The sequence below is a fragment of the Carcharhinus amblyrhynchos genome, chromosome 7, assembly GCF_965287045.1.
Source record: "Carcharhinus amblyrhynchos chromosome 7, sCarAmb.v2.hapA, whole genome shotgun sequence".
Classification (NCBI taxonomy): Eukaryota; Metazoa; Chordata; class Chondrichthyes; order Carcharhiniformes; family Carcharhinidae; genus Carcharhinus; species Carcharhinus amblyrhynchos.
In genome coordinates, this window is record NC_137330.1 from 90,244,549 (window position 1) to 90,263,920 (window position 19,372).

General features: G+C 40.8%; 2 protein-coding genes across 2 annotated transcripts in view; one reads left to right on the plus strand and one right to left on the minus strand.

Annotated features, from left to right (window-relative positions):
* Window positions 1-19,372, minus strand: part of pnrc1 (proline-rich nuclear receptor coactivator 1) — a 206,983-nt gene that overhangs the window by 158,545 nt on the left and 29,066 nt on the right. The gene's annotated exons all lie outside the window — the stretch shown is intronic.
* Window positions 1-19,372, plus strand: part of rngtt (RNA guanylyltransferase and 5'-phosphatase) — a 372,001-nt gene that overhangs the window by 90,764 nt on the left and 261,865 nt on the right. The window contains exon 9 of the mRNA XM_080192775.1: window positions 17,881-18,016. Within this exon, the coding sequence (XP_080048901.1) occupies window positions 17,881-18,016 (136 nt within the window). The remainder of the gene's footprint in view (window positions 1-17,880; window positions 18,017-19,372) is intronic.

Genomic DNA, 19,372 nt, shown 5'->3' on the forward strand with positions numbered 1-19,372 from the left:
TTCTGACAGCACAAGATTGGTTCTATGAAGAGAAACTGTGTAAATTAGGTCTATCTGCTCTGGAGTTTAGAATAATGAGGTGATCTGATTGAAACATGCAAGGTTCTAAAGGGACTTAACAGGGTAGACATTGAGAGGTTGTTTCCCTTGGCTGTGGAACCTAAGACAGAAGGCCACAGTCTCAGGGTGAGGGTTGATCATTTAGAAGTGAGATGAGAAACATCATCCTCTCAGAATCAAAGGAAATTAGTGGATGGAAGAGTGAAATTGAGGTTGACAGTCAGCTGTTATCATATTGAATGGCAGAGCAAGCTTGAGAAGCCATATGGATTCCTCATTTCACATTTTTCGCATCCTTGGTTATATCCCACCCGGTCCTGATGACTGGGTACCGGATTACCAGACAAATGTGAGGTAATGCATTTTGGAAGGTCTAATGCAGAGAGAAAATATACAGTAAATGGCAGAACCCTTAAGAGTATCCTTAAGAGGGATCTGGCTGTAAAGGTACACAGGCCACTGAAAGTGGCAACGCAGGTGGAGAAGGTAGTCGAGAAGGCATACGGCATGCTTGCCTTCATCGGCTGGGGCACTGAGTTTAAAAATTCGCAAGTCATGTTGTAGCTTTATAGAACTTAGTTAGGTCGCACTTGGAATATAGTGTTCAATTCTGGCCGCCACACTACCAGAAGGATGTGGAGGCTTTGGACAGAAAAGATTTGCCAGAATGTTGCCTGGCATGGAGGGCATTAGCTATGAGAGGTTGGAGAAACTTAGTTTGTTCTCACTGGAATGATGGAGATTGAGGGCCACCCTGACAGAAGTCTACAAGATTATGAGAGGCATGGACAGAGTGGATAGTCAGAAGCTTTTTCCCAGGGTGGAAGAGTCAATTACTAGGGGGCATAGGTTTATGGTGCAAGGGGCAAGGTTTAAAGGAGATGTATGAGACAAGTTTTTTACACAGAGGTTGGTGGGTGCCTGAAACTTGGTGCTGGGGGAGGTAGTGGAAGCAGATACGATGGTGACTTAAAAGGGGCGTCTTGACAAATACAGGAATAGGATGGGAATAGAGGGATATGGTCCCCAGAAGGGTTCAGTCAGGCAGCATGGTTGGTGCAGGCTTGGAAGGCTGAAGGGCCTGTTCTTGTGCCATCATTTCCTTTGTTGTTTGTTTTTTGTTCTTTCTTTGACTTGAGAACTTTAAGTACTATCAGCCTTTCTATTACCTCCTCTGCATCAATTTTTAGCAATGCTTCTACTGTCCTGGCTCACTATCTGTGTGGAGTTTACACGTTCTCCCTGTGTCAGCATGGGTTTGCTCCCACACTCCAAAGATGTGTGGGTTAGGTTGATTGACCATGCTAAATTGTCCCTTAGTGTCTAGCAGGGTAAATACAGGGGGTTACAGGAATGAGGCCTAGGTGAGATTGTTGCCTGTGCAAGCTTGATGGGATGGATGGCTTCCTTCTGCACTGTAGGGATTCTATGATTCTTTTACCTATTGTTTCATTAAGACTTTGTCAGCATCTTCTTGCTTTGTAAATACAAATGCAAATGACACACTTTGTACCCCTTTCTTAAAGGGGGATGTGGGCGTCACTGACTAGCCCAGCATTTATTGCCCATTTCTCATTGCTGTTGAGAAGATGGTGATGAGCTGTCTTCGTGAATGAGCAGTCTGGACTTTGCTGGACATATATACAAAGAAGCCGTGCGCATAAGCTCAGAAAGCACATTTACTGAAACAGGGAAGCATTAGTGCGGATGAATGGTTGACAGCTATTCAGAAAAATGATCCAACCCTGAAAGGATTCCTTTCAGACACAAGGTGGCTCTGTCTGACTATGGCGTTTGCACAATAGTTTTGTTATGTTTTGCACAGCCCATGTTTAATTTGAATTTCAAGATTGTTAATTACTCGCACAACTATACTAACAGTGTGCAGTTCTGTAACTGACAAATGATCTTATCTGCTGAACGTCTTTTCTTTCTGTCTATTTCGTTTAAGTTTTTGGAATCACTTTGTTTAATGTTGAGTGTTGATGACATTATCAGTTTGAGAGTGAACAGTTCATTAAGTTTGCAACTATCTTCATCTTATCAGTTTATAATGTTTAGTTTTCCAAAATCAAATATGAAGAAATAATGTTATATTCCCAATTACAATTTATATTAAAGCACTGACCTGCATTTAGTTCAATGTTGTTTAATTTGTGTAATTTATAAATGCTCTCATTTTCACCTTATCGTTCTTCTTAAATTTGTTAATTCAGTTGGTAATATCAATATGTTGGTGCAAAAATGACTGAATTAGTAGTAGATTTTAAACTGGAAAATTATAATCCTGCTATTGAAAAGCTTGCCAGGCCAGCAAATATTCTTTGTTCCTGTAGAGAAGGTTTTCAGGCTTTGAATCTACACAAAGGAATTTTGATGAGTGACCCATCATGTCTGCTGTACAGCTGATGCGGCCTGTAAATGTGGAGAATAGGTGCAATTTAATAACACACAGATTCTGTGTAATGAACTCGTTAATTACACTAATCACATCACCATTCTTCACAATATTGAAAAGACACTCAAGAATTTTGTTGCCTGGCTTACAAGCTAATGCTACATTTTGATGAAAATTCTTGAATTTATGGGATTGTAGCTAACTGCAATTGAATATTAAAATGTACATGGATGCAAAATCAAGAAAATTGATTTTATTCTGAAATACAATGTGGGCTTTGTTGGCTGGCCCTGCATTTTTACTTGCCTGTCCATAATTGCACTTCAGAAAGTACTGGTGAGCTTTCTTGAACTTTGGAGGAGGCAATAGCCTAGTGGTATCATTACCAGACTGTTAATCCAGAAGCTCAGCTAATGTTCTGGGGACCTGGGTTTGAATCCCGCCATGGCAGATGATGGAATTTGAATTCAATGAAAGGTATCAGAATTAAGAATCTACTGATGACCATGAAACCATTGCTGATTGTCGGAAAAACCCATCTGGTTCACTAATGTCCTTTAGGCAAGGAAATCTGCTGCCCTTACCTGGTGTGGCCTACGTGTGACTCCAGAGTCTCAGCGATGTGATTGACTCCTGACTGCTCTGCAAGGGCAACTAGGGATAGGCAAAATGTTCCTGTCTAGGCAAGTTGAGAGTATTCCAGCATGCTTCTAACTTGTGCTTTGCACAAAATGCACAGGGTCTGGGGAGACGAGACTTGGGAAGAATTTTGCAGCTCCAGTGGTCACATGTTCATGTGGCTGGCCCAGTTAAGTTTCTAGTCGGTGCTTATCCTCAGGATGTTGTTGGGGAACTCTGCAATGTCAATGCCATTGAATGTCATTGGGAAGTAATACTGTCACTGGTTGGAGATGGTTGTTACTTGGCACTTGTGTGACATGAATGTCTCATGCCACTTAAATCCCCAAGTCTGAGTATTGTACAGAGGTATCTGAGTATTTCCTGAGGAATTAGAACCGAGTCTAACATCCCCCATTTCTAACTTAATCATGGAGGAAAGCTTATTAATGAAGCAGTTGAAGATGGTTGGGACAGGGATACTTCTGTGAGGAACTGCTGCAATGATTCCTGGGACTGAGAGGATTGGAAGAAAAATGGAGGGCGTAATATGCGATGATTGTTATTGAACTTGTTGGGAGCAGGTGGCAGAAAGAAATCTGGATGTCAAGACTAACCATTTGCAGTCATTGGAGGGCAGTAATCAACAAAGCAAACAGAATGCTGAACTGTATTTCAAATTTGTAAAATTTGAAATTTTAATGCTGCAGTATGTATACTGCCCTGGTCAGGCCACATCTTCAGTACAGCAGTTTGTTCCATTCACTAAGTTAGACTCTGTTAGGTGAAAAGTCAAGCTGTTTTGCATTGAAATTAGATGAATGTGAAAGATTGAGTTACGTAAGCTGATAAATCAAAAGATTTAATCCAAAAAACCCTTTCAAATTAAAGCATAACTGCAGGGCAAGGGTAGATTGCAGAAAGAGCATTTTAAAATCCGGAGTATTCTTCTCAAACTATTGATGTAGTTGGATGCTATAATTCTGAGATGTGGAGATGCCAGCATTGGACTGGGGTAGGCACAGTAAGAAACCTCACATGCCTCCTTAACTATCATATTCCGAGACTTTGATTTTCTAAAGAAACAATTTAGATTGTTGATTTATCTGTGATTTTTGTGAAATAAAGCCTTGACTTTCTTTGGTCTAAGTATTATTTGAATTGCACGACTTGGAAGTATATCGCTGTTCCTTTTCTGTTCCTAGGTCAAAATCCTGGAACTAAATCCTTCCTAAACCACATGGACTGCAACAGTTCAAGCAGGTGGCTTGCTGCCACCTTCTCAAAGGCAATTGGGGATGGGCAATAAATGTTGGCTTAGCCAGTGACGTCCACATCTCCTGAATGAATAAATTTTAAAACACTGATTTTGCTTATTTGCTAAACGTGTTCATCATATTTTTACCTTGCCCTCCCCACTTTTTAATAATTTTTGTGCCCCAAAGTGCTTCTATTCCTTCTCAAATGCTATTTGATGGAGTAAGGGGATTCCCGGAGCAGAGATTGTGCTGTAGTGGGACAGAGACAGTATGTGTAGTTGTCAGTTAGGTTCATGTGGATGCACGGGAGAAACAATCATAGAGGTCTACAGCACAGAAAAAGGACTTTTGGCCAATCACATCTGTACCGGTCAAAGACAAAGCACCCAAGTATTCTATTCGATTTGCCTATTGAAGAGATGCTCCTTTTAATATGATTTTTTTTTTGGCCTCCTATTATTGGTGAGTTTTCTTCCTTTTTCTCTAAGCTGGGGGAGTGCCACTTTCTATTACATCAGCTGTGTAGATTATTAACCAATTGACTAAATAAATAAGAGCTGGCAGTATGCCATGACTGCATGTGGGAAATCTGTTGTACGTACTGCAATCTTGTACAAGTGTATCTGTGGTAGGTGTCCAGAGCTTATGAAACTTTGACTCAGTGTTGAGCTGGAGTTTGAATTGCAAACAATGTGGCGCACCAAGAAGGGAGAGAGTTACCTGGATACTTTTTTGCAGGAGGCAATCCACAACCCTTTGGTTAGAACTGGCCAATGGTCAGGAACAGTAGAGTATGACTTAGAGTCAGGCAGGACTGAGGCTCCTTCATCAGTCCCTGACTTTGTTCAAAAGGTATGAGATGATTGCCACTTGCATGAAGAAAAGCACTGTCTATTTATTTATTTTTAGTAGTGTCAGAAGTAGGCTTACATTAACACTGCAATGAAGTTACAGTGGAAAATCCTCTTGTTGCCACCCTGCGGCACCTGTCTGGGCAAACTGAGGGAGAATTTAGCACAACCAATGCACCAAACCAGCACGTCTTTCGGACTGAGAGGAAATAGGAGTACCCGGAGGAAATCCCTCAGAAACGGGGAGAACGTGCAGACTCCGCACAGATGTAAAACCAAGTCAGGAATTGAACCTGGGTCCCTTGTGCTGTGAGGCAGCAGTGCTAACCATTGTGTCACCTTGCCACCTGCAAGATGGATAAGTAAATTGGCCATAGCACCATGGTGAAGGATGCTGTTCAAGTCGGAGGAGCAAAAAGGAATGTTGTAGTGATAGAAAACAGTATAATCCGTGGATAGATACCGTTTCTTCAGCTATAATGAGAACACCAAAGGTTGTGTTGCCTGCCTGGTGCAGGATTAACGATGTCACCTTGTGAGTGGAGAGGAACTTAGATGGGGAGGATCCAGTTGCTTTGGTCCATGTGAGAACCAACTACATCAGTAGAACCAGGAATGATGTTCTGCTAAAAGAATTTATGGATTCAAATTAAATGTAGAATGTCGAAGGTAATAATTTCTGGATTGCTACCTGAGCCACCTACCAATTTGCATAGGGTTAAACAGATTAGAGAGTTAGATGCATGTTTTACTCAAAAAGTGGTGTGAGGAAAAGTGGTTTCAATTTATGGGGTGCTGGTATCTGTATTCAGGGAAGAGTGAGCTATTCTGGGTTGGACTCCACTTGAACTGGGCTGGGACCAGAATTCTAGGCAATTGTGTAATGTAGGTTGTAATAGGGCTTTAAACTAATAGAGAGTGGGAGAGGGTGTGTATGGGATGTGGGTTAAGGTGAGAATGGAATTGAGAAATCCGAAGAGAGATCGAGACATTAGAGTAATATAGTGATATGGTAAAAGCGAGCAGAGTAGGAGAGGCAGACGTAGCCAGTTTAATAAAAAGTCATTGCAGGGGATAGATATAAAATAATGAAATTTGTTCTTTAACTAAATTCACAATGTATCTGCACTGAGATAGGTGAACTAGTATGACAAATAGAAGTAAATGATTTAGGTCGAACTGCCATTACAGAGGCATGGTTACAAGATGATCAGGGTTGGAAACTAAATATTCCAGGCTGCACAATATTTTGGAAAGAAACAGAATAGTGAAACAGGAGGGGAGATCTGATGGTGAGAGATGACATAAGGACATTAGTGAGAAAAGATTTGGTCTCTGAAGATCATGATGTTGGGTGGAAATTAGAAACAGCAAGACTCAAAGTACTGGTGGTTTAGTTGTTTGGTAGTACAGAACTTGGATATTGATATTTTGTTGAAGCTTTTTGTCTTGCACCCATCACAACAATTGCAAGAATACCAGTGTTAGAGGAAACAACAACTTTATACTGTCCCTGGAACAATTTTGTGCTATTCCAAAGACTGACGGATCATATCCAACAGCATGTCCCTTTTGCTACTTGCAATGTGCAAGGTACGGACTATACCCAACTAGCCTATGTTTCCGAACTGAAAACGCAGTGTCCGACATTTAATGTGTTTCTCTGGACAACATTTGATAAATAATTCTCAGCATGCTAAGAATTACACTGACAATCAATTTAAGATTGTCAGTCAGGCTCACAGTGTGGTACAATTGCACTTGGAAGCTACATACATTAATAAATGTTCTTTGCAAACAGAAGGAACATGTACTCAGATTGTGCCTGTTTCAGCTGAACAGAATAAATGATAGCTATCTGCTGGCTCATTCCTCAGGGCAATGTCTTGACCAATCAGACTCCAAGCTGCCTGGTTTAAATTTTCAAACGATGCTTGGTAGTTAACTGTCAGTCAGTTAATTGGTGCATTCACCCTGGCAACATCTTTATTAATCAAAGTTTATTTGCCAACCAATTTGCACTTTTATCTCATGCAGTATGAAGTTGTTGTTCCCCCTGACTTTGGTATTCTTGCGATTGCCCAGATGAGCGCAAGACAAAAAGATTTGACGAATGTCTTTTTTCAGCCATATTGGTGCGATACATTATAGGCCCCTGAAAAGTACATGTACCATTGGACAGAGCATTAAAAAGTGTTATTGGAGCTTGTAGCAAAGAAAAAACAATAGTTTAATCTTCATATAGACTGGGACAATCAGCTTGGCTTTTTCAAATTGGCAGTGAATAGTGGAGTGTTGCAAGGATCAGTGCAGGAATTTACAATAATAATTTAAATGAAGAGACAGAGTAGTGTATCTAAGTTTGCTGATGAAACAAAACTATGAAAGGTGGGAGGACACAGGTGGCAAAAAGGTATGTCTAGGTTACGTGAGCAGGCAACAAGATGGCAGATGGAATATAATGTAGGGAAGTGTGAAGCTCTTCAGTTTGGTCGTAAGAATAGAAAGCAGAATTTTTTTTTAAAGCTGTGAAACTTGTATATGTTTCATGCACCTATCTGTTCGTCCGTTTTCCAGCACTTGATCTGTAGCCCTGTATATTCAAAGTGCCTTGGGTTTGCCTGTACACATAGGAAGTTAGCATGCAGGTGTAGCAAGCAATTAGGAAGGCAAATGGTGTGTTGGCTTTTATTACAAGGGTTTGGAGTATAGGAATAATAAAGTCTTGTGACAGTTGTGCAGGGTTTTGGTGAGCCGTCATCTGGAATACCATGAGCAATTTTGTCTGCACGTTTGGCAAAGTTCACTAATTTGGTCCCTATGATGAAAGGTTGAGTAAACCAGGCTTACATTTTCTGGAGTTCAGAAGCATGAGAAGTGATCTTATTGAAATATACAAAATTTTGAATGGGCTTGATTGGATAGATGATGAGGAGAAATTTCTTTATTCAAAGCATGGTAAATAGTTGGAATTACATTACCCAGAAAGGTGTGAGTGATCAGTTGTTGAGTATATGTGAGGCTGGGCTAGACTGATTTTTGATGTTTCAGGGAGTCAGATATGGGAACATAGAACATTACAGCGCAGAACAGGCCCTTTGGCCCACGATGTTGCGCCGACCAGTTTAAAAAAAAAAACAACAACAATGACCCACTAACCTAAACCAATCCCTTTTCGTCCATAAACCTGTCCACAGACCTCTTAAACGCCCCCAAACTAGGCGCATTTACAACTGCAGCAGGCAGGGCATTCCAATCCCTCACCACCCTCTGGGTAAAGAACCTACCCCTGACATCTACCCCCCCTTAGTTTAAAGCCATGCCCCCTCGTGCTAGATTTTTCCATCAGAGGAAAATGGCTATCACTATCCACCCTATCTAAACCTCTAATCATCTTATATGTTTCAATAAGATCCCCTCTTAGCCGCCTTCTTTCCAGCGAAAACAACCCCAAATCCCTCAGCCTCTCCTCATAGGATCTCCCCTCCATACCAGGCAACATCCTGGTAAACCTCCTCTGCACCCTCTCCAAAGCCTCCACACCCTTCCTGTAATGTGGGGACCAGAACTGCACACAGTACTCCAAGTGCGGCCGCACCAGAGTTGTGTACAGTTGCAACAAAACGCTACGACTCCTAAATTCAATCCCCCTACCAATAAACGCCAAGACACTGTATGCCTTCTTAACAACCTTAAGTGGGCAGAATTGTTATAGTTCAGGTCAGAAACTCCAAAGTACTTTATGGAGACTGCCTGAACCATAAGTTTTGTGTCTTGAGTTTGGCTAGGATGAGCATGATGTGTTTCATTTCAGGTATGATTCAACAACCAGCTAAAGAGCTTTTAGCAAACAAAGTTAATTTAAGAATATAGTTAACGTGTATAGAAAGAAAATTACCAATACCTTATATCAATTACAAACAAAAAAACAAAGAAAGCAACCATAGTAATGTATTAACCTTCAATTGAATGTTAAAGCTTTTCCAATAAACCAAAATCTTTCCTGGACAAAACTCTTTTCGCAGGCTTAACACAGCTTAGATTAATATCTCAGTTGATGGGAACTGAGTCATTTTGAAGTCTGCACTTTCCTTCCTCCAGAAGAACATAAGAACATAAGAAATAGGAGCAGGAGTACCATCCAGCCCTTCGAGCCTGCCCCGCCATTCAATAAGATCATGGCTGATCTGTCGTGTCTCAGTTCCACATTCCCGCCCTCTCTCCATAACCCTTAATCCCCTCGCTTATCAAAAACCCATCAACCCGCGTCTTAAAAATATTTAGCGAGGCAGCCTCCACCACCTCAATGGGCAGAGAATTCCAGAGATTCACCACCCTTTGAGTGAAGAAGCTCCTCCTCAACTCTGTTCTAAACCGCCCCCCCTTTATCTTGAGGCTGTGCCCCCTAGTCCTCCTGTCCTTTCTGAGCGGGAAGAGCCTCTCCACCTCCATCCTATCCATCCCATTCATCATCTTATACGTCTCAATGAGATCTCCCCTCATTCTTCTAAACTCTAACGAGTACAAGCCTAGTTTATTCAGCCTCTCCTCATAGCTCAACCCCCTCAACTCCGGTATCAGCCTAGTAAACCTCCTCTGCACTCCTTCCAAGGCCAAAATATCCTCGCGTAAGTGTGGCGACCAAAACTGCACACAGTACTCCAGCTGCGGCCTCACCAATGCCCTATGCAGCTGCAGCAAGACCTCCCTACTTTTATATTCAATCCCCCTCGCTATGAAAAAGACAAAATGTTGCCTTGAGATAACCAGCAGAATTTTCACATAGAAGAGGGAGACAGAGACTTCAGCTCCTTCCTTGCTTGATGCCCCTATTAAAACTAAAAACTAAACTGCAGCCTCAAAACTGAAACCTTAGATTTGCTGGAAAGAAAATACTGTCCAAAAACATATGACCCTTTCTCCAGCAATGCAGGATTGTAAAACTAATCCCAGAGTAAACATAAACAAACCAATTTAAGAAGCAATAAAAGAGCTCATCACAGTCAGCCCGCCAACAATGACATCAATGAAGCTGTGAGCTGCTGAAGTCATGTTTTAAAAAAAACTTTCTTAAAGGGAGACTAACGTCATAGAATGTAGATCAGCCCTAATCGCATTAAATGGTGGAGCAGGCTCGGCGGGCCATATGGTCTACTGCTTCTCCTGTTTCTTGTTCTTATATCCCAGCTGAAGGGATTTTTAACTAATGCCTGTTATTGACTCATCTGTATGCCCTTTCCCTCCTCCATTCACCATCCCTGCCAATGACACAGATGAGCTAAGGAACTTGCTGTGTGCGAAACTGCATGGTGCTGGGTGTTGGTATACTGAGGCACTGCATGAGTGTGACACCTAGATCGTTAATCGTTACTAATCCTCAGATGTTTCAAGTTTATCTCATTAGTTAGCAAATCAAAAATTCAGTGCTGTTTTCCTAGACCACCACTCTTTTAAGCAGTAATTTCTCTGCGTACAAAATAACAATGATTAATTTCTGGAGTTTCTTGTTGTCAGCAAGCTTTTGATAATATTTAAAAAGTGGTAATGTCAAGGTATTTCTGGAAAATTATGAGCGCTGATGCCTTTGTTGACAACATGATTGTGTCCAAAGTCAGGAAACCTACTTCAAGGGAGAATTGTAAAAAATTGCAAAATAAGAACAGTTGTCTCACATATTTATATTGTATGCCAAGGACACAAGAAAGAAAAAAATGTATTCAGTATCATCCTGGCTGCTTTATAAAATTATTTTCAATAAGTATAATAGACAAAGGCTATACACTGAAGCTAAAACTAACTATAACTTACACAAGGAATTTCTGGCAGTCAGAAAATCACAGCAACCTCATTATCTCCAAAGATGCTCTAATGCTCCCTGTGACTGCAGAAACCAAATTTGAAGGAAATGCTCAAAGGCATTTTATATTTCTAGGGCAGGAGTTGGCCAACAGAGACAATCCATCTGTAAAGGTAAAAGGACGCTGAAACCTTTGGTGAACTTATTAATGGATGAAGCATTAACCATCTCAAGAATCCAGACCAGAAATACGCATCCTTTGCCCAAACAAAAGGGCAGAACTGAGAGTTATGTCACATGGACAATGTACCCTGCCACCCCACTCTCCCTCACCCTGCAAGCTCCTCGAATCCATAATGTTCCCTTGTGAAGCTAAAAGAGTCAACTTGCCATCTTCTATCAACAAAACAGTGACAGAACCAGAGTTCTGTTCAGATTTAAGTTGCTTGGCTGTCATCTACGCTTTCTTACTAGAATGAATGAAATTCTTTATCAGTGTTTAATTCACCTGTATGTACTTCTCCCATTGTGGAAGTCAGTCCTAAGTGGATTAACTTACATCAGCTTCAACCTCTCTGAAGGAATACGCTGCTGAACTTCTAATTCTGGACTTGTGTGAAACAATTCTTACTTTGTCTGTGGTCTTTGCCCATCCATGTCTTTTTTCTTTATCCCTAATATATTGTATTAGTGCAAAAATGGTGGTGGTGGTGGTGGAAGGGACATCTTCCTGCTTTTTCTGTGCTTCTGATTAACCCTCTGATTTTATCCTATCTTGAGTTTGCTGTGGGAGTATTAATAAAGGAGTGTATCATTCCAAAACTGAGGGGTTGGGAAAATATACCACCACTTATAAAGGGGGATCTCAAAAACACCTGTTTATGAATGGAATAGGAGAAAACAGGGCTGTTTGAAATTAAACTCCCCTCCTGTCTGTGGTGATATGTAATGCATTTCTTTTCACTTGGATTTGGATACAGTTATAGTAGTCTGTTAAATAATTCCTGTTTGTCTCTTTACAGGAATTAGTTATTTACTCATTGCTCACACTGGACACTAACTTCCTCATCTTACTTCTCTTTGGATCTTTATCAGTTAAAATATTTGTCACGTTAATAGTTATACAAATGTTGTATTGAGTAACTCAAGAGCCCATCTTTAGGTTCTTAAGTGAATTATAAAGCCTAGTGATTTGTTGGTGACTTCTACACTTTGATACACTTGTTGCATAGAGACAAAATATTAAATTTAGAAATTCAAAAGTGGCTAAGTGATACTCAGTTGATATTTCTGAAAAAGTTGGCCAAATAAAAAGTGCTGTTTCTGTTTAAAGAAAAAACTGAACTTGGAAGTGGTTTAGTGTCTTCCTCATTAATGGGCATTGTGATAATGTTTGAGATTTTCTTTAGATGTTTCTAGTAGATATTTGTGCATGTTATTTGCAATGTGAATATTGTATAAATGTCACTCTTACTTTCAAGAAATATTACAGTCTTTTTTTTTCTGTTCTTGAAAAGTGGAACAACTACTTAGTTGCCCATGGGGCTGCTGGTAGTGGGCCACATTGAACCCTGTAGCCTTAGTATAAGTTCATAAGATATAGGAGCAGAATTAGGTGTTTCGGCCCATAAAGGCTGCTCTGCCATTTGATAATGGCTAATATGCTCCTCATCCCTATTTTCCTGCCTTCTTTCCATAACCCTTCAATCCATTACCAATTAAAAATCTATCTCATTCCTCCTTAAATTTATTCACTGTCCCAGCATCCACCACACTTTGAAGTAGTGAATTCCACAGATTCATAACCCTTTGGGAAAAGTAGTTTCTCTTCAATTCTGCTTTAAATTTGCTACCCCTTAGCCTAAGACTGTGATCTCTCGTCCTAGAATGCCCCACCAGTGGAAGCATCCATTCTGTGTCTACTTTATCCATTTACTTTTATCAGTTTTTTTATACCTCATTTGATCTCCCCTCATCTAAATTCCAGAGACCATAGGCCTAAACTATTCAATCTCTCTTGATACAACAAACTTCTGTATTATACTGTCAGTACAACTGCTCAGTGTATGAATCACGTTCATATTTAAATTGCAGCACTTCAAATTTAAAAAAAAAGCAACAGTAGAGACTGATTCACTTTATTGGGTGCAAAATGTAATAAAGCCTGAGTTGACTGAATTTGATCTTCATTTGGCAGTTTTTCAGTGTCAGTGTCAAATGATTTTATGACTCATCAGTTATTTCAAAATGGAACTGAAGAACTGTATGCTATTTGATAAGAATGTAATCTGAATAATGGAATAACTTTAATGTATTCAATCTTCTATATATTCAAACGCCCATTTTACAAATGACACTGATTATGATGTCTATTCCTCCTGAAAATTCAAAACACAGGCAAATAACTGGCACAATAGGATTTGAACCGTGTGGCACTCATATCACTGATTAGGATCAAGAGAAGTAGGCATACACAAAGAGCCAAAATCGAGCAAGAATGTGTTTGGGCTGTGGGGTAGGGTTGAAAGGACAAGAAAATTATTGTGCTGGGGGTATGAAACTGGAATGTGGGGATAATGATGTATGGGTGGGGAAAGAAACCATAGCTTTGGCGGTAATTGAATAGGCAAAAGTGGAAACAATTGAGGGCAAATCCACTGAGCTGGACCATAGAAGAGAGATGTTAGAGGAGGATGCTTTGATGAACAAAGCGTGCACAAAAACAAAGAAAAAGATGATAAATAACACACACAGCGAATGTTTATAATTTTGGTTAGGGCTATTTTGATGCTGAGACAGAAACAGAGACCTGCTTGGAGAAATGGAGATAGAATTACACCAAAGATGAGCAAGGAATTTAGAGATGACAATGTACTCGAGAGGAAAGGACTTTTTTATAGATGTGAAGCACTTGGAGGTGAAAATTCTGGATGAAATGAGTTTGGAAAGGACGTGGTTGGAGTGACGAGAGAAGTTAGGAAGAGACACAAGTTCTGCACCAGAGCAGTGGGATGTTTGGCTTGATGGACAAGGGTGGAAGCAGCCGAGGTATCAGAGTATTGTTGGAAGGAGTGGGCATTGATTTTATGAATAATATTATAATCTCAATTCCAGCTTGACATTTTAGCAACTATGTTGGTAAAGGACAGATGGCTGTTTACCACATTTAGGCCAAATCATTTTCTGTGCAGGATTAAAGCTGTATAAACTATGAATTTTCACTGGCTCAATCTCTGCTACCTCTCCCCTACATAAATTATTTTTTATCCAGGGCTATGGAGCAGGCTGAACTGTGGAATGCATGGTGGCAGGCAGCTTTAGATTGTGCCATCTGGCAACAATAACAAGCGGTGCTTTGCACACATAACGAACCTTTAGTAACGTTTAAGCATGAAATTTTACTTTATAGATTTCCAGGACAATGGCTTATACAGCGTGGCATTTTTATAGCCTGAGGTAGAGGAAAAAGGGAAACATCATTGTGATTTATGTGCACACCAAAGGTTCTTTATTCGAAATATCAGTTAAGTTTCAGCCAGGAAGAGATCTTTGGTCCATATATCTCTTCTATTCACAATATTCTTTCTTGCATTTCTAATAACCCTGAATCCTGTAGATGTAGTTAGAACATAGAACGGTACAGCACAGTACAGGCCCTTTGGCCCTTGAAGTTGTGCCGAGCTATGTCTGAACCCAAGATCAAGCAATCCCAATCACTATCATTCTGGTGTGCCCTATGTGCCTATCCAATGACTGCTTGAAAGTTTCTAAAGTATCCGACTCCACTATCACAGCAGGCAGTGCATTCCACACCCCAGCTACTCTCTGAGTAAAGAATCTACCTCAGACATCCCTCCTATACCTCCCCACCATGAACCTTATAATTATGCCCCCTAGTAACAACTACATCCACCCAAGGAAATAGTCTCTGCATGTCCCCTCTACCTATCCCCCTCATCAGCTTATAAACTTCCTTTAAGTTGCTTCTCATCCCCCTCTGCTCTAAAGAGAAAAGCCCCAGCTCCCTCAGCCTTTCCTCGTAAGACCTACCCTCCAAACCAGACAGCATCCTGGTAAATCTCCTCTGCACTCTCTCCAATGCTTCCACATCCTCCTTATAGTGAGGTCACCAGAACTGCACACAATATTCCAAATGCGATCTCACCACATAGTTGCAGCATAACCCCACAGCTCTTAAACTCAAACCCCTTGTTAATAAATGCTAACACACTATAAGCATTCTTTACAGCTCTATCCACTTGAGTGGCAACCTTCAGAGATCTGTGGATATGAACCCCAAGATCTCTCTGTTCCTCCGCGAACCCTGCCGTTGACCCTGTAATTTGCTTTCAACTGATTCTTGCTACTCGCAGCAAGAACTATGCTTTGTCTCTTGGAGGAATGGCCCTTTTTTTTTCTGAGCAAACATGGGAGTCAGTGCTATCAAACCCTGCATGAATTTTCTGGCATGTGAGGGTATGGTGAAAGGGTGTGTAAAAGTCCACTTGTTCTGCTGTAGTCTTTCCAGTAATTAGACAGATTTTTGATCTACAATGAAGCCAGTGGTTATGGGGGAGAGGCAAAAAAAATGCAGTTAAGGCTTCCTCTCATTTGATCTTATTACATGGTGGCACAGTCTTGAGGAACCAGGGATGCTGGCCTTCATAGCGAGGGGGATTGAATATAAAAGTAGGGAGGTCTTGCTGCAGCTGTATAGGGCATTGGTGAGGCCGCAGCTGGAGTACTGTGTGCAGTTTTGGGCGCCGCACCTGCGCAAAGATATTTTAGCCTTGGAGGGAATGCAGAGGAGGTTTACTAGGCTGATACCGGAGTTGAGGGGGTTGAGCTATGAGGAGAGGCTGAATAAACTGGGCTTGTACTCGTTAGAGTTTAGAAGAATGAGGGGAGATCTCATTGAGACGTATAAGATGATGAATGGGATGGATAGGATAGAGGTGGAGAGACTCTTCCCGCTCAAAAAAGACAGTAGGACTAGGGGGCTCAGCCTCAAGATAAAGGGGGGGCGGTTTAGAACGGAGTTGAGGAGGAACTTCTTCACTCAAAGGGTGGTGAATCTCTGGAATTCTCTGCCCTTTGAAGTGGTGGAGGCTGCCTCGCTAAATATTTTTAAGACGTGGGTTGATGGGTTTTTGATAAGAGAGGGGATTAAGGGTTATGGGGAGAAAGCAGGAAAGTGGAACTGAGCAGCGACAGATCAGCCATGATCTTATTGAATGGCGGGGCAGGCTCGAAGGGCTGGATGGCCTACTCCTGCTCCTATTTCTTATGTTCTTATGTTTTCCTATTTCGTATGTTCTTATAATGGAGGGATTTTGAATTTTGAGCAAAATGTAGAACATTACAACGCAGTACAGGCCCTTCGGCCCTTGATGTTGCACCGACCTGTGAAACGAATCTAAGGCCCATCTAATCTACAGTATTCCAATATCATCCATATGTTTATCCAGTGACCATTTAAATGCCTTAATGTTGGCGAATCCACTACTGTTGCAGGCAGGGCATTCCACGCTCTTACTACTCTCTAAGTAAACAACCTACCTCTGATACCTGTCCTGTATCAATCGCCCCTCAATTTAAAGCTATGTCCCCTCGTGCTAGTCATTTCCATCCGAGGAAAAAGGTTCACACTGTTCACCCTATCTAATCCTCTGATCATCTTGTATGCCTCTATTAAGTCACCGCTTAACCTTGTTCTCTCTGATGAAAACAGCCTCAAGTCCCTCAGCCTTTCTTCTTAAGACCTTCTCACCATACCAGGCAACATCTTGGTAAATCTCCTTTGCACCCTTTCCAATGCTTCCACACCCTTCCTATAATGCGGCGACCAGAACTGAACGCAATACTCCAAGTGCGACCACACCAGAGTTTTGTACAGCTGCGACATGACCTCATGGCTCCGAAACTCAATCCCGCTACCAATAAAAGCCAAGACACTATACACCTTCTTAACAACCCTATCAACCTGGGTGCCAGTTTTCAGAGATCTATGCACATGGACGCTGAATCTCTCTGCTTAACCACACTACCAAGTGTCTTACCATTAGCCCAGTACTCTGCATTCCTGTTATTCTTCCAAAGTGAATCACTTCACACTTTGCCGCACTAAATTCCATTTGCCACCTCTCAGCCCAGCCCTGCAGCTTATCTGTGTCCCTTTGTAACCTGCAACATCCTTCGGTACTGTCCACAACTCCACTGACTTTAGTATCATCTGCAAATTTGCTAACCCATCCTTCTACGTCCTAATCCAGGTCATTTATAAAAATGCAGTGGCCCCAAAACAGATCCTTGCGGTACACAACTAGTAACTGAACTCCAGGATGAACATTTCCCATCAACCACCACCTTCTGTCTTCTTACAGCTAGCCAAATGTAGGATTTGTAGAATTGCAGCTGGTCTACTTAATGACATTGAAAGAAATAGATATTACCATTAATGTGTCCAGGAACAGAGAGAGATTTGACAAGAGACTGAGGCTTAAATAACCCACTTGAGTGGTTACCTATATAACTTATATTTGTTTTGGATAAACAGGCCACCATTAATGTTGAGTCTGTTGTACCCATTTACTTCTCTTGCTTTCTTTTTCAAAAAGATTTGGTGCCAGTCTAGCAGATTTTCTGAATTGTTCCGAAACATAACTGGATAACTTTCTCAACCAAAGTGACTGATGTGGCCTGGATACAAACAACATTGTCCTCTCATATATGAATATCTTATACTGCAGACAGCTGCTACAACCAGCCTTAGTGACAGGAATTAATTTTTCCAGTTTACTTCCCATTTTTGAAAAATTTTATGTTTTGTAACGGCATTGTGAAGTAGAAATTCTTCTGAGCGTTCAGAATACTGATGTGTGCTGGTTGTTGTTGCAGGTATATGATGGTTATTGATGGTAAGAATGAAGTGTACATGCTTGACAGAGACAATTCAGTGTTTCATGTAGCAAACCTGGAGTTTCCTCTTCGGAAAGATCTTCGTATTCATCTGACTAATACACTATTGGATGGGGTAAGACAGTTTTTTTTACCTTTTTAAGTGATTATTTTAAACAGCCACATTACTGCTGATTTCTCTCATTGCCATTTATTATCACTTTAAAGGAAATGAAGCAAGGAGAAAAGGCATGCATGATAAAAGGACGCCCCAAAATGCCTTGCGGCTAATGAAGCACTTGTGAAGTGCAGTTACTATTATAATATAAAGAAATTTGTGCAAAGAAAGATCCCACAAATAGCAATGGGATACTTGACCAGATGAACTCTCTTAGTCAAGTTGGATGAGGGATAAATATTGACCTGGGCATGGAGAGAATTCCCCTGCTTGTCTTCAAATGGTGTCATTTGTAGATCTACCTGAAGTGAGGAAATGGGACCTCAGTTTAATGTTTCATCTAAAAGGTAGCAAAAACAACAGTGTAGCTCTCCTATAGCTTTGAACTGAAGTGTTGGCCTGCATTATGTGCTCAAGTCTCTGTAATGTGATTTAAGCCCAGAACCTTTTGACTTGGGGACGGGAGTGCCATCATTGAAGTTTGATACCTAAAATATTTTAAGTTGACCCAGACCCAGGCAATGTTGCTTAATCTTAAAATAGTTTATATCAGATGCAAGTTATTGCTACAATTTCTATATGTCTACAATCAATGATTTTTACCATTTGAAAGGCAAAGGCTGAAAATGAGAAGAAATGAAAACACAGCTGGACAAAATTTAATTCTGAGTTGTCACACTTGAACCAATGTGTTCTGACTCTTGTGCAGCAGTGAAGAAAAAACTTTAGCTACAGTGAAAAGTACCATGCAATTTAGTACTTGCCAATTATATGTGGTGTAACTGAAGTTAAGGCTCAACTGGAAAGCTGACAAAATTGAAATGTCAACGTGATCAATGCGACTGTCAATTTGTGTGGGGTGGAAGCGTGCTGTAGCTACTGGCTTGCGTATTATTGGAAATGAATGTAATATGTGAACAGCAGCAGGTGGCACAGATGGGATGGCTGTTGAGCCTGACCCTTTCCAAAAATCACTGCACTAATGTTTGCAATGACTATGGAGAATGTTAGGCAAATCATATGTTGCCAGTAGAGAGAAACACAGATTTTTTTTTCAGTTTAATTCTTCCATGTGATGAATATTGATTTATTCAAACCAATTGTCCTTTCATCTGAGTTTCTGTGCCTTCCAAAAAGGGAAAAACATTTTTTTCCCAGGTTAAAAGTGATCACATTTTTAGGTTCTTCCTGTGATTATTCCAGGCCTAAGTGCTGCTCATTTTACCTGTAATGTTTTTCCTGTTTAATATGCAGAAAAAAAGCATATATACAGATCCAGTTATACTCCTTGTTAATAAACCTGGATGTAGTGTT